Source organism: Hylobates moloch, unplaced genomic scaffold (assembly GCF_009828535.3).
Source record: "Hylobates moloch isolate HMO894 unplaced genomic scaffold, HMol_V3 SCAFFOLD_28, whole genome shotgun sequence".
Classification (NCBI taxonomy): domain Eukaryota; kingdom Metazoa; phylum Chordata; class Mammalia; order Primates; family Hylobatidae; genus Hylobates; species Hylobates moloch.
In genome coordinates this window covers 599,850-615,129 of record NW_026652303.1, presented here as the reverse complement: position 1 = coordinate 615,129, position 15,280 = coordinate 599,850, and the positions used below count along the sequence as shown (strand labels likewise).

Below are 15,280 nucleotides of genomic sequence, written 5' to 3'. Positions count from 1 at the left end.
CTGAATTGAACCTCTTAGGATTTCCCCATATTCATAACTGAAACCGAAACGTAACTTTGGAATTAAGGAATAAAGACATCCTTGTTCTGGGCTCTTGTTATTAGCACAGATGTTTGACTGCAGCCAAGATGGCATCTTATTCTATACAATTTAAATCCTTCTAGCTTTTTGAGGGGGATGGGGTGCTATTTAATCCATAGTTCAGCTGGTTTAGGGATAGATAAATTAGCACATCAGTATTTATCAGTGTCTTTTGTGGTCTTCCTGTATTGAATCATCTCGAGATGTTTATCTCAAGACCCAACCCCACAACTACTGAATTAAGCTATTGAGTGGGGAAAAATCGGGATCAGGGTACTGCCTAAAAATCTCACAAGCTCCCCAGAAAAACCATCACAAAAATCCATTCAATGCCTTCACACAAACAAATGCAGTCTACTGCAGCTTCCTAATTCAGTTGCTTCCAGGATTACAATGTTTATAAAAGGTATACATTAAGCTTACTACAATTTTATTGAGCAAAATTTATTTTTATATGTACATACAAAAGAGACATATTCTTTGACATATAAAAAATACAGAAATATTTACATGTATACAAAAATATTAAAACAGATTTCAGAAATAAGGAAAACAAGCAAGTTTTTACAAAGGATACTTTCTTGGGAAATATACACAATGAAAAAAAGCTTTAGAAAGATGACAAAACATTTAATAGACTCCAGAAGTTGATATTTCTGTTGGTATCAACTGAGTAAGAGGAATATAAAATGTCTGAAATGCTAACAGATGGAAAACCAGACTTATATTTAAGACTGTCTAGGTAAAATTGCATGGGTTTCCTTTACCATAAAATTGAATGAATTTTTTTTTTTTAACCCTCAGTATCACTATCTACTTTTCCTTTTTTCTTAAATATTTAAATTGTTTGATTTGTATTGAGAATTTTAAACTTTTTCTCATTAAATTGTAAAAATATTTTAAGAGGTCGTCTATCCTCTATCTTCTGGGGGGGAAAACCTCAGGATACTACACTGATTTCAACATAAAATTGAAAATCACAATACAATTTTTTTTAAGTTAAAACCTAACATGTTCTAACTAACATTCATGATCAGTAACAACTGATTTATTTAATAAGAGATCACAATCTTCGTAAATTCTTTTTGCTTTTCTTCGTACCAGGCAGGGGACCTATTTTACAACTGGCTTTGAGGAGCTTGCCATCTGAACAGTCTTTAGTAGTATGGTAATTACAGAGACACTTTGTACAATAATCAAATCCACAGCCTTCTCGTTTGCAGGTTGCCCGTTGTAAATAGCAATCATATTTTGCAGGTGAATTACAGCGAATACAGGCTTTGAGGCTTTCATTCTTTTTCAATGTCTTGGCAACCTAAAAAGAAAAAAAAAAAACCCATAAACAAATTTCAGCAAGAATTACATGTACTTTAGTTAGTAAAACCAAGGACACCCTTGCACCTTCCCCAGTACATGTATGAAATATCACTGTCACACATACGATAACTACTGCCCTTACTATTGCCCTTGATCTATGCAGTATCTGACAGATGCTCAATAAATGCTTTTTGAATAAATGTGTATGTTGCATTAGTCATTATGACATAAAATTTAAGACTAGTTTTATTATGTAGGATTTATATTTACCGATCAACATGAAACAGAAAATATTCTATAATTTTGGTAAGTTATCTAAATTAAGCTTGCAAAGTTATCTACATGTGAGTAGCACACATCATTCACTGATCTGAAAGTATAATAGAAGTCCTTCAAGTTCAGAAAGCTTGCCCTTTTCCACTTAACTCTCTTCCTCGGTTCTTAAAGGCGGAAAATGCAAAATGTAGTATTGAGTAATTTTATAGGAAATCTAGGTTTTTCATTATTTCCTCAGTGTTTCTAAATTAGAACTCAAAATCATTGAACTTTCACAAACAATGCCAAGGAGTACCTAATATTCATAGAAATACATTTCTATGTACTTTCCTAATTTCATGTTTTTGTTTTCCACATTGAGAGTGAAATGGACACTAATGAAATCCCTAATAGTTCTAATTATACTATAATTAAATTTAAATGATCATCAATATCAGGTTTCTTAATGTCAGAGAATAAATTAGTTATTATCTAGAGCCAAGTTCCATTTTGACCTTGAAAGTTCTTTTACATTTCTTACTCTCTCTTATGTTTTAAGATTTATGATTAGACAAAAAATTACCTCAGAGAATTCATTGTGTCGACTATAAGTAGAACCTTTCTGATCACCTTGATTGGATAACTTGGTTTGAGCATCTTTTTTGAGAGAAGTCTGGGCTGCTGATTTCTGAACAGAAGCCAGTGGGGTTCTTAACACAACATATTCTCTGGTTGAAGCATGAGGTGAAAATTTATTGTTGTTTTCCTAATTAAAAAAAAAGTTTTAATAGAATTTAGAAATTATTTCCTGTATCCTCAACGAGACATTTTTATGTTTGTACATATAAGAAATGACAGGCCGGGCGCGGTGGCTCACGCCTGTAATCCCAGCACTTTGGGAGGCTGAGGCGGGCGGATCACGAGGTCAGGAGATCAAGACCATCCTGGCTAACGGTGAAACCCCGTCTCTACTAAAAATACAAAAAATTAGCCAGGCGTGGTGGCGGGCGCCTGTAGTCCCAGCCACTCGGGAGGCTGAGGCAGGAGAATGGCGCGTGAACCCGGGAGGCGGAGCTTGCAGTGAGCGGAAATCGCGCCACTGCACTCCAGCCTGGGCGACTGAGCGGGACTCCGTCTCAAAAAAAAAAAAAAAAAAAAGACAAACAAGATTAGGTAAAAGACTTATTCCTACATGCAATTTACCTGCACGTACTTAAACAAAGCAACACCTAAATACTCACATATCAAGCCTAACTTATAGACAGAAACTGTGAACCAAATACTATGGGAAATCACTTTAGATGCATAGTCTATATGGTACTTAATACCTAAAATGTAAAACAGCTTTTCCAAATTTTCCAAATGTTATAAAATACACATACACGCAACTGGCAGCTAAGATTGACTAAATGGTCAACTGTATCTGAGAACTGAGTAATTTTCCCTTTGTTACTTTAGACATTCTATTTCTAGGAAGAATCCAAGAAATAAATGATTGAGTTGAGATTTCTTTATTTTTGAATGTGGTTTCTAAGTTCCAGTATAAGGCTGAAATACTTTATGACTGTAAAGAAGGGTTTCCAGATTACCTCTTTTCTTTTCTATTTCTATAAGAGCACTAGCAGTGCATTTTTAACTAAAAACATCATCTGCAAACACTTACGGTAACTCTTTGTATTGCTTTACTGTACAACTGGAATGCCCCCTTATCATCTTCTAGGATCTTCTTCCAAGTTGTGCTCACTTTAGACACACTGGAAAAATAAATCACCATAAATGAAATAATTAAAGCATCACAAAGAGCTAAGATGAATACAGTAGAAAAACATCAGCAGTGCAAAAAGATATTTTATATTATTAGTGCTTCTCAAACCTGACCACACTACAATTGCCTGGTGGTTTTAATTGGTCTAAAATGGAGCTCAGGGCTCTGTATTTTTAAAAAGCTCCCTCCTCATCAAGTAATTCTAAGTGTATTGAGGCTTAAGAACCACTGCTTTGTACAGTATTTTTTCACAGTATCTGCAAACATCAAATAGTAGCCCCCACTGTATATATGATAGCATGTTAGCTATCTGGTAAAAGTAATAGACAAACTTCAAAGTACTCTAGGCACACTGCTATTAGAAATCAACTTTAGAAACTCACTATGTTAACAGAAAAAGTAGAATCTGTGGTACTGATTTGATTGTCCCTCAAGAACCTGTTTAGGCTCATGCCTGTAATCCCAGCACTTTGGGAGGCTGAAGCAGGCAGATCACGAGGTCAAGAGATCGAGACACCACCCTGGCCAACATGATGAAACCCCGTGTCTACTAAAAATACAAACATTAGCTGGGCGTGGTGGCACGCGCCTGTAGTCCCAGCTACTCAGGAGGCAGAAGAATCACTTGAGCCCGGGAGGCAGAGGTTGCAGTGAGCTGAGATCATGCCACTGCACTCCAGCCTGGTGACAGGGCGAGACTCTGTCCCAAAAAAAATAAAAAAAAGAAGCTGTTTATATCTGTTTTGCTTTAGCTCTGTTTCATAAAGACCAGTGTAAACGCACACTTGCAAACAGTACCTCTAGATAATTTTTCAAAAAGCCAAAAAAAAAAAAAACCCCAGTTAAGTCCTATCTAATTCTAGCCTGCATAATTCACCTTAATTCTCAAAGTTATCTGACTAAGTGATTTTCCTTGGTAGATTGAGAAAGAAATGGTGGTTAGCACCAGGTTTCTAAGAAATTATCATAAACAGAGCCTGGGAGGAGGAGGTTGCAGTAAGCCAAGATTGCACCATTGCACTCCAGCCTGGGTGACTGGAGTGAAACCCTGTCTCAAAAAAAAAAAAAAAAAAGTCACAAATCCCTATTTGTGGATCTTCATATTTTCATCACTGTCAAACCTAGGAGAGCCCTAGCACCAAAATGGCTTAGAAAGAACAAAAATTACTTCATACTTTCTGGTGTAACAAGTCATAATGCCTATTAGACATGTAGACTGGAACTAGGCTGTTTTTACAGTTAAGCCCCAAAGATGTAACTTACATATTAGAAATTTCAAAACTAAAAGGAACAAAGATCCTAATCCAACAGAAAGTTTTGTAATAGCGTGAATATAAAATTTGAAATGACTAATTCTAAAGTTTTCTTTCATCTTAGTGGCACATAGGTAGCAAAACACCAGCAAAAGTCATTACAGCAATTAAGCAACATTGTAAAGTTATCTACAACAGGTTGAGCATCTCTAATCCAAAAATCTGAAAACTTTTGAATGCTGACATGATGCTCAAAGGAAATGCACACTGGAGCACTTTTGGATTTCAGATAAGGGAGGTTCAACTGTTTAACCTGTAGGGTATAATACAAATATTCCAAAATTTGAAAAACATCTGAAATCCTTCTGGTACCAAGCATTTCAGATGAGGGACACTCAACCTGTACAACAGCCTTTGCATGAGCTGGTGGTACCGAGCCACTAACAGCAATGTTCAGTGTATTATGCTAATATGTATATTCAAAATGGTACTTACTTGATTAAGTCCATGTCACTGAGTTGTGCTAAAATAGTTGCTAAGAGATGTCTGAGTCCCCTTCGAAAGAGTTCGCTGAGAATATCTACACATTCTAGGCCCATTTTTCTGCCAATTATATTCTGCAGTCTAAAATTTCCTCTGGCTATAATTTCCTTCAGCATCTCCCGATCTACTTTAGGATTTCGTTTTGCATTCTTCTTTAATGTTGAACAAACCACTTTTTCAAAATGAAGAACTGGCAGCAAGTTTTTGTTGGGAAATTGGTCTGGGCTTTGTATTTGTAGCAGGCAGGATTGTAGACTGTCACTGAAATTCTCCTCCAGGAGGCTACCTTCTTCATGTTCACTGAGGCCACTTTGTTGAGAAAATGAGGAATAGCCACTGTCTTCATAAAGTCTACTGGTCTCTAGTGCTTCTATTTCATTCGTACTATTAAGTGTCTGTTGCACATGTTGATTTTCCTTGTTATGCAAGGGCTTGCTTTCAGTTTCAAGTTCTACAATCCTAGGGCTCACAATCGGTGACCCAATACATGACAGCCTTTCATAGTCTTTAATGCAGTCTTTACAGGAACCTTCCAAATATGCAGGGGTGCAGGAAACTAGTCTTCCAATGTCATCAGGTTTTACCAGTTTAAGTCCGGAATGAACATGGTTACAATTAAAATCACACTTCATTTTGACAGAAAGGGTAGAACTTTCTTCTTTACAACCTATAAAAAGAACATAACATTTACATCTTAATGGCAAAATTTCCACACATCCCTACTTCTTAAATTGGGATATACAAAGATTACTTTGCAATCTCTCAGCATTAGGTATTGTCTACATGTACTTGCTTACACAGCTGTGATGTTATTCAAGTTTAATTATTGATATGACAATATGTGAAAATATTACTTAAATCTTATAAGTATACACATATTATATTATTCTTGAGAAGGCACTTCAGAACAGACTGCTTTTGGATCTGCATGGCTGTAACATCTGACTGTTGTCTATAACTGAGTAAAAAATAGTGGAAAAAGGGGCTATATAATAAACATCTGTGTTTATGGAACAAATGAGGAAATGTGATGTATCAAAAGAGTAGGCGCTATGGTCAAAGTTATCCTTAAAGTAACCACAAACACTTTTAGATTCAGTGTTTATTCCTTGGACTCGAAATGACATTATGGTTCTCTTTGACGTAAGCACAACCCAAGCCACTGACAGCAAAAATGGTTAAGATTAGTACAGGAGGACAATGTATAAGGGTGGGAATAATCTTGATAAAAATAATAAAAATTTTGTGTATTATTTCACCATTAGCGATGATTGCAAGCCTTAAAATAACTAATCAATAAATCTATAGGTAGCTTGGAGAAAAGAACTAACAACACATTTAAACATCTATAAATTAAAGTCTACCTGAATTCCCACAGCTCTTATCTCCAAGTTTTATTCTGATGGGTGCTCTTGGTGACCTTCTAATATATTCAAAGCGTTTTTCTACCTTACTGGATAGTGAACTCAAGTACAGGGACATCTCCCTGTACCTTGTCTAATATGTGTTGGAAACTGATGTCTTTAATCACTGAACAAAGACATTCCACGACTAATTTACCAAAGAACCGTAAGAATGAATAGTTCTGCTATCAATCAAAAGTGTTGGTAAATAAGAATGACACTCTAATCAATTAACCAGATTCAAGAATATGAGTGATAGGGCAGCAGGTGTAAATTACTGTTCAATTGATTTAAATAACTTAAGATAAACTCGCTATTAATGGTAACTAGAAAAAAGGGAAAGACTTGTGCAGGGTTTTATTACCACGCTGCTCCAACCCTCAGGACCTAAGAAATCAGTTAAGAAACAATGGAGCAGGCAGCATCTTAAGATAGCTTTAAAGCAAGATTTCACCATCCCTGTGCTACAGACATTTTAGAGTGAATACCGCTTTGTTCTCAGGGGCTGTCCTGTGCAGTCTAGGATGCTAAGCAGCCTTTTCCCATTAGACACCAGTGGCAGCCCCCACTCCCAAGATGCAATGTCTCCAGTTACCAGTTATTGCCAAATACTGGGGAGGGGAAAAGGCCAGATGCAAAATTTCCTCTATTCTTCAGTTGAGAACGACAACTCTAAAAAATGATTAGGATTTTGTCAGGCAACAGTGGCCTGGGAAGGGCATTCACAATTTGAGCAACGGCACAATGCTGGGAAGGAATATGGTAGATGGGTTCAGAAAACTGTTTAGCATTGTTGAAGGCAGAAAGTAAGAGTAGGCAAACAATGGGGACATGAGCTAACAAAGCCTGAATCTTAAATGCCAGGTTAAAATGTGCCCCATTCACCATCCCCACACAAGCCAATCACATATAGCTAACAATTTATCCTGTAAGTAAATGTATATAGCATCAGTATGTTTAGTCTGCACTAAATATTGGTTATGTGTTCATATTAAATTTACCCATTTTTTACATAGAGCAAAACTTTTTAACTCAAAGCACAAATGGATACCTTCATAGAAAGCAACTTGTAGAGAGAAACTGCTTGTAAATTCCCAACGTCAATACAGTGAAAGACACATAGTATGTGCTCCAGGATCCCACTAAACCTAAAATTAAGGGTTCAGCTGCATAAAAAAACAAAGAATATACAAATCCTAGCGCCCTAATTAACCCTAAATCTAGAACAAATGATTCTGAGTGGTTTAGTTTTATTCAGAGGAAAAGTAAAAAATGCCAGGAGATTGCTTCTAGTTTTGCCTCAAATCAACTAAAGAATTAGGTTTGATTTATATATGACCACAAATTACATGAGAGGATAAAAAAGCAGAAGCCACTTATGAAGGGCACGCTCTGCTTTGTTTAGTTGCCTAAACCAAAAAGGCCTGAAAATACTTCAGGAATTCAAAGTCATTCTCTTTCTGCTGTCTTTAGAACACAGCTACTGGGAGGTTGTCCTATAGAACCTCTTTCATTCAACATGTTCTTTGAATATGGACAGTTCCTTAAAATTAGAGCTAATAATGATGCAAATACTTTATATTTGTTTAGAAGTTTGCAATTTCCAATGCTTACAAACCTTTTGAGGTAGGATGGGGAATTGTTATTTTTACAGTTGAGCACACTGAAGTGTAGCTTAGTTTGCCCAATACAGGTAGTTAATTAAATGAGCCAGATTTATCTTCCTCATTATAATGAGGTGCTCTGGAAAAACAGATCTTAAAAATAACATTTATACTGTTTTTCCGCTTCCTTTGCTTATTTAGCTTCTAATCCATTACTCATGGAGAGCTTCATTTTGGGGGGGGGGGGGGGTACTTCTCAGACCTCATCAAACTCTACTTTAAAGCACTACCAAACTGAAATTTTTAAAAGTACTTTGATTTCCTTAAAGGCCAGACATGACTGTTACTGCTTATGACAAAATCCAAGCAAATGGCAGTGCCTGACACAATGAAGACATATGATATAAATACGTGTTTCCCATTTTTTTTTGTTAGCTAATACCAACATTAGAATCTGTACTCTTCCTCACGAAATTAGCACTTAAGGAGTTAAAATGACTACTACATTCCTCTTGAAACAACATGTATTTTCACATGAATAATTAGATTTAGTATTTAGGTAAGGTGCAGTGGCTCATGCCTATAATCCCAACATTTTGGGAGGCTGAGGTTGGGGGATTGCTTGAGCTCAGGAGTTCAGACCAGTCTGGGCAACATAAAGAGACTCCATCTCTACAACAATTAAAAAAAGAAACTAGCTGGGCATGGTGGCATGCGCCTTTGGTCCCAACTACTAGGGAGGCTGAGGCGGGAGAATTGCTTGAGCCTGGGAGGTTGAGGCTGCGGGGAGTTGTGATCGTACCACTGCATTCCAGCCTGGAAGACAGAGGGAAACCCTGTCTTAAAAAAAAAAGAAAAAAGGAAAAAAAAGTTTGGCATTTTAAAAGGATTTTAATAAACTTATTTGAATTCACAGAAAAGCTGCAAGGATAGTGCAGAATTCCTGTACACCCATTGCTCAACTTATATTACTAACAGTAATGCACGTCAGAACAAATTAACCAATATTGCTGCATTATTAACTAAAATCCCTATTTTATGTGGACTGCTGTAGTTTCTACCTAAAATCTTTTTTCTGTTCCAGGGTCTTATCCAGGATACCTCACATTTAGTCATCATATCTCCTTAGGCTCCTCTTGACTATGACAATTTCCTTGTTTATAATTACCTTGACAACTCTGAGAAATACTGGTTATTTTGTAGCCTGTTCCACAATTAGGATTTGTCAAGTTTTTCTCAGCCTTGGTCTGGGGCTGTGGGTTTTTAGACCAGAGGTAAGGTGCTATGATTTGAACTGATATTAGCCTTGATTACTTGGCTGAGGTAGTATTTCTGAGCTTGCTCCAAATGTAAAGTTACTCCTTTTTGTTCTTTTTCCATTTGAAACTTTTTGGAAGGAAGTCACTATGCACACCTCACACTTAAAGGAGTGGGGAGTAAATTTATAAATCATTTCGAATTCTTCTATACAGCAGATTTGTCCATTAATCTCCTATTTATTCATACTACCAATCATTTATATCAGTATAAACTCATAGACTTTGGGTTATAATCCAATACTATTTATTGTATTGCTCAAATTGTTCCAGCTTTTGCTATTGTGAGCTCTTTCAGTTGACATTGGTGTCCATTTCACATACTTAAATCATTTTGTGTTTTGAACATCTCTTACTTTCTGGGACTACAAGATGCTCTAAGCGCATCTTATAATTTCCCTGTTCCAGCCCTAGAATCAGTCATTTCTCCAAGCACTCTGGTTTCCTTTTTTTTGGAAAAAGGTATTAAGTGAGAGTGAAATCTGGATGTTGGTTGTAGATTTAATTTTAAAATGTGAAATTAATGTATTTTTCATTTCCATAACAATACTACAGAAGAAATAGAATAGCATCATGTTTTATAAAAAAGGAAGCTGAAGCAACTGATTTGCAAAAGGTTAAATCCACTCCTTTTAACTAGCTAAGTGTTTTCCAATGACCAGACCAAATTTGGGAAATATGTGAAGTATTCATATAATTGACTTATTATCCAGAAAGACAGAAAATATTATATGGCTTCATAACCTCTTGAATGAAAAAGATGAGGACTAAGAGTTCAGTTGAACCATTTCACTTATTTATCCAACATCCATTCAGTGACAGGGTAGGGAGAGAGAAAGATATTAATTAGGGATGATCTTTTAGCAAAGCTGACATTCTGAGATCTGAACACCTTATGGAAATCTGGTGGAAGAGTTCCAGATGGTGGGAAACACAGTAAGCAAGGAAAAATGTGAGTGTTCAAGGAAGAGAAATATCTGTAGGGCTGAGTTGGTGGAGGTTATTGAAAATTATAGTTGAAGAGGTAGAATTATCTGCAGATTTGTGGGGTAGGTTGGGTCAAAAGTGGAGAAGTTTGGTTTACATTTTTAAAAGATCATTGGCAATTGTGGAGAATGAATTGCAGGAAGGTAAAGTAGAAGCAGAGAATAGTTAGAAGTGTTTATCACAGAAGAAGAGTGTGGGAAACCCAGACTAGAAGGATTGTAGCGGAAATGAAAATAACTGCATAGATTCAAGGTCTGTTATTTAGAAGGGTAAAGCCAACTTGCTGCTAATCTACTAGATGTGCATATGAAGAAAAGGAGAGTAAAAAAACACCCTGGGGTTTAAGTCTTGAGTATCGAAGGTATACAGTGCTATTTACTGAGTAGGGAAAACTGAAGAAGTTAACTCTTAAAACCTCAGTTTCTTCATCCATAAAATGGGAGTAAGACAATGAAACAGGACTAAATGCAAGGCAAAGTCCCTATCACAAGGGTCTAGTCAATACAATCTATTTTTAATCACATAAGCCAAATCCCTTCATATTCCTTACATTGCCAATCATTAACATTTAAAAGTAGTAAAACACATTTCAGAAAGAAGTATGTATTTCAGAATAACACATACTTTCCATTAGAATGTATAGATTTAAGAATCAGATCCAAGTTTGAATGAAAATCCTTGCTTAGCCTTTTGACTAGCTTTGTGAACTTGGAATGTCCTAGTCCTATTTTCCCCCCAAGTGCAGACACTAATAAGACTCATACATGGCATTGTTTAAACTTCTCATTTACCAACTCCCAGCCCAGTCATACAGAGAAAAGTAAATTTTACAATGTTTGATCTTACATTTAACTTTTCAATATAGACCTGATCCTCCATATTAAATATCATAAATAAGGCTGCAGTCCTTAAAAATCTTTGTAACTCTTCTGTTAAATAATTAAGTTCCAGTCTCTAATACCTACAGATAACGACCATGTGGTCAACGTTAGGCATGGCCATTCCTTAAGAATTTAAGAGGCCCAATGCTTGTGACCATAAAGTAATCTTTAAGAGAAAATTTTACAAAAGCCTACTTTAAAAACTACTTGGAAGTAACATACATGTATTTTTAATTTCATCTCCTCAAACCTGTAAACTGGGGAAAAACTTCCAACAGGCAGTCATTTCCTTCTGAGGAGCAAGGTAGTAAAGACAATTGGAGTTATCAAAAAAGAAAAAAAAAAATCTCATAAAGCCGTCAAGCTTCAGAATTTCGATGGTAGACTGACGATCCAGGATCTTCTAGAAACATATTTAATCTATTAAAATTAAAATTAAGTATTTTCTTCTAGAGTTCTTTTTTAATAAAAGAGTCATTACAAAATAGTACAATGCCGAATTGCTAAATTTTTTCATTTTGGGTTATTTCTCAGGTAAAAATAAGTGCATATGGATTTTATTTAGAGGTAGCAACAAAGAGGATAAAAATAAGCATTTGAGTGCCTTCCATTCTCTACAAGCTTTGAAATAAAGGACTATATAATTCTTCATGAGTTATGGGGAAAAAGTCACCAATTCTTCGATTCTCACAAAATCATTTTAATACTATGGACAAATTCAAGGTTCGTAGTAAAAACTGCTTTTTTTAAACTCTTCCCTTTCCACTCCAGGCCCTGAGGCTGGGCTAACGGGCAAAGGGAGAAAAAAATGGGAAAAAGTAACGTTTTTGTTTGGATTTCCCAGTTGAGTTTGGTGCAGTGAGTTGGGGGTGGGGGGTCTCTCCATTTGGCGGGAGTGGGGAGGGAGACCCTGGAACTCCTGAGGGATCGGTGGGGCTGCCCCTCAGGGCGCGGGACACGCGGAGGAGGCGGGAGATAACCGCGAGCGCGATCTCCCGCGCCCGCCAGCAAGGCTGGGACCGCGAAAAATCGGGGAAACTGCCTTTGGCTGTGAGGGTGCGGGGCAGATGTAGAAAAGGGGCGCAGGGGGCGAAGGTGAGGCACCTGGCCAGGCCCTGGGGGCTGCTCGCTTGCAGCCCTGTCACCGCCGGGGGCCATGGGGTGGGGGAGGGGAGGGGCATTTGGCGCCTATTCAAGCAGGGTGGGGTAGGTGGGTCTTCCGAGGAGGAAAAAGGGCGCTCTGGGATGCCACGACCCGCACCTCCCGGGGCTGGAGTCCAGGGTCAGCGTGGGTGGCGGGACCCCGAGGCCCGCCATCCCGCCCCTGCACATCTGGCTCATCTGGCTTCCCCCCGACACCCAGCCGCCCTCCTCCCGGACCCAGGAACCGCTGCCGCCGCCCGAGGCCGGGCGTGTGGCGTGGCCGCGCGTCCTGGCTACGAGGGACGTCGGGTCAGGGTCTCAGGCCGTGCCCCTCCCCGTGCATCCCTCCTGGCGTGCGTGCCCCCCTCGCGCCCGCTCCCCTCACTCACTATCCGAGGGTCGAGGGCGCCCGGCGGCTGTCACGGCGCTGAGGCTGGCGCTGCAGGAGCAGCGGGGTGGCCGCAGGGCGCAGCTGCAAGGGCGCCGGCTCATGCCAGCCGACGTGGAGTCCGCCTCAGGTGGAGGAACCGCTCCGGGGACAGCTGAGCAACCTGCCTGCTTCACAGACCTGTATCTCTTAAAAGGCGCCAGCTGGTACTTTTAAAATCTTTGAATTTGGTGCCTAAATCCGCGCGGTCCAATGAGGCGCGTCGCTCGCATGCGCGCACCAATAGGAGGGCGGTGGGTGGGGGCGCCCTCGTCCGCACCCAATTGGAGGCTGCCGAGGCGGGGCCGAGCCGCGAAGCCCAGCCCCCTTCCAGCTTACCGGCTCCCCACGTCCGGAAAGATGCTACGGCCGGGGGCGGGACCTCCGAACACGGGGAGGCCGCGGCCCGGCCACACGTGTGGAGGGTCTACCACGCATGCGTGCGCCCGCCAAGATTCCCTCTGCCGTCTTCCGGACCGGCCTTCTGCAAGTCCTAGTCTCAGCCCAAATGCAGCGCCAGCTTCCATCTGGAGATCTTCGATGGGTACAAATGGTAGCCGACTTTCTTCGATCATCTCTCGAACGGGAGTTCGGTGAGCGGCAACTTGGCTCGTCCGGGAATCCAGACTTTCCGGAAGACGGACCCTCCCCCCAGTCCAGCTTAGCCCGCCTCTCTGGGATTTACGCGCGCGCTCCGCGCTCCCTCCTAACTGGACCCTCCCCTTGACCCACGCCTCTGCGCAGGCGCCTTGGCGGGCTGTGGCTGCGGAGTTGGCGGGTCGGCGCCTGCGCACTGGAGTCCCCCGCGATTTTTCCTCGGGGGTGGGCGAGGGGCTGTGCGGGCCTCCCTGCGCCGGTCTGACAGTGGCTGTAGCAGGAGACCTGCGGCTGCGTCTCCCAGGGCCTTCCGGCGGAGCCGAGGGTAGGACCGAGGCACTTCTTGCAAGCGCGTTTATTTGTATTTTCAACCACACTTCAGACGCTATTGGTTTATAGGAACGTTAAGTTTACTGAGTGTGCACCTACGCTCTCCTGGGTTTTTGTTGCTTTCCTTCAAGGGCCAGGCGTAGGAGACAGTAGTCCTGCTCCCAGAAAAAGAATAAATAGAAGTCCCCGCCCTCTTGGGCTGGATCCCCGTGGCCGAGGGAGTTTTTAGTGATGGCTGGCATGGACGTCAGTATGAAAGTGTACCGGAGTATTAGTGATGCTCAACTTTCCACAATTTGAAAATGCACTTAAGTAGGGCAGTGCATTCCCCGAACTCAGCTTTATGGCTACAGCCCAGTGAAGCAACGGGATGTGAACTCCAAAACGGCGAATCCTCGTTTGCTGTTTCCCTCTGGTGCCTTTCTGCAGCCTCGGTGTGAGTTCTTGGCTGTAGTCAGTGTTCAGTACCGTTAGTGACGAGTCCTGTGGGGCGCGGCCAGGATTAGGATGAATCATACAAGTGCTGGGTGGATCCTGTCTTTACCTAAAAGTTTGATAAGTAGTTCATCATGGGTTTTTTGCCTTTTTCATTTTTAAAAATGTTAAAATAGTGTCACTCTTGATGACTTAAGTTTTTTTCATCCCCCATAAACGCACCTGAGGCCTGTGCTTCCCTGCCTCACCCTAATCTGGCCCTGGGGCTAGGTCCTGGAGATTCAGGGTTGAAAAGACAAAGTCCTGTCCTTCAGGGAGTTTACAGAGACCAATGGGAAAGAAGTTGATAGTGAACAATTTCAGAACACGAAAGAGGATATGAAAGAATGTAATGGGGGGTAGAGAGTGCAGATTAGTATAGGTTAAGGATTTTGGATGGTCAGGACGCTTTCTGAGGCATTGAACCCAGATGCGTTGAACTGGCAATGCAGGGCTGCATAATAAGCAGAGGGAATGCCTGACTACAACTTAGTGAACAAGAAAGAGAAGAGATGAGGTTAGAGAGATAGGCAGAAGCCAGATCCTGTGGGACCTTGTAGTTTTTCCATGCAGAGTTTAGACTTTCTTCTGACTGCAGTGGTTAGCTTTTGGAAGGATTTTGGCAAGGTAGTTATTTGTTGATAGAATATTGAAACTATAATAGCTTTTCTATGTAAAAAAGAATGTAAATGTTAGCCTTTCATTCTCACAGTAGGTTAGCATTATTTTCAGTGTACAATGGTCGTGCTTCTCAGTGCGAGTTAATTCTCACTGTGGCTACCAAAAGCACACAGCTAGCAAGCAGAGATTCTAGTGCCCGTCTGCAGGATTCAAAAAGTCCATGTCCTTTCCTCTTATGCTATGCTAGCCTGTAACACTATCTGCTGGAGTCCTGGTTGGTTTT

The 15,280-nt window shown here is 40.3% G+C and overlaps 1 protein-coding gene across 3 annotated transcripts; it reads right to left on the bottom strand.

Moving 5' to 3' along the window:
• Positions 1–509: 509 nt before the first annotated feature.
• Positions 510–13,656, bottom strand: LOC116463165 (F-box only protein 5). Of its 3 annotated transcripts, none has more exons than XM_032146146.2 (5): positions 12,938–13,122; positions 5,167–5,881; positions 3,317–3,407; positions 2,237–2,419; positions 510–1,396 (listed from the first exon to the last, which is right to left on the bottom strand). In XM_032146146.2, exons 1-5 carry the CDS (start codon positions 13,038–13,040, stop codon positions 1,145–1,147), a joined length of 1,344 nt encoding a protein of 447 aa, XP_032002037.1. In that variant the 5' UTR covers positions 13,041–13,122; the 3' UTR covers positions 510–1,144. The 3 variants fall into 3 exon arrangements, with proteins under 3 accessions (XP_032002037.1, XP_032002038.1, XP_032002039.1); XM_032146147.2 differs by lacking the exon at positions 12,938–13,122 and adding an exon at positions 13,315–13,656 and having other exon boundaries at positions 617–1,396; XM_032146148.2 differs by lacking the exon at positions 2,237–2,419 and having other exon boundaries at positions 617–1,396; positions 12,938–13,100.
• Between the last annotated feature and the right edge of the window lie 1,624 nt (positions 13,657–15,280).

What these genes read in the sequence shown, in the direction of transcription:
- LOC116463165 (XM_032146146.2), bottom strand. Translation starts at nt 13,040, where the DNA reads ATGAGCCGGCGCCCTTGCAGCTGCGCCCTGCGGCCACCCCGCTGCTCC. An exon ending in GCGCCCTCGACCCTCGGATA is followed by an intron (nt 5,882 to 12,937) that starts GTGAGTGAGGGG and finishes TTCTTTTTATAG; the next exon opens with GTTGTAAAGAAGAAAGTTCT. An exon ending in AAGCAATACAAAGAGTTACC is followed by an intron (nt 2,420 to 3,316) that starts GTAAGTGTTTGC and finishes TTTTTTAATTAG; the next exon opens with GAAAACAACAATAAATTTTC.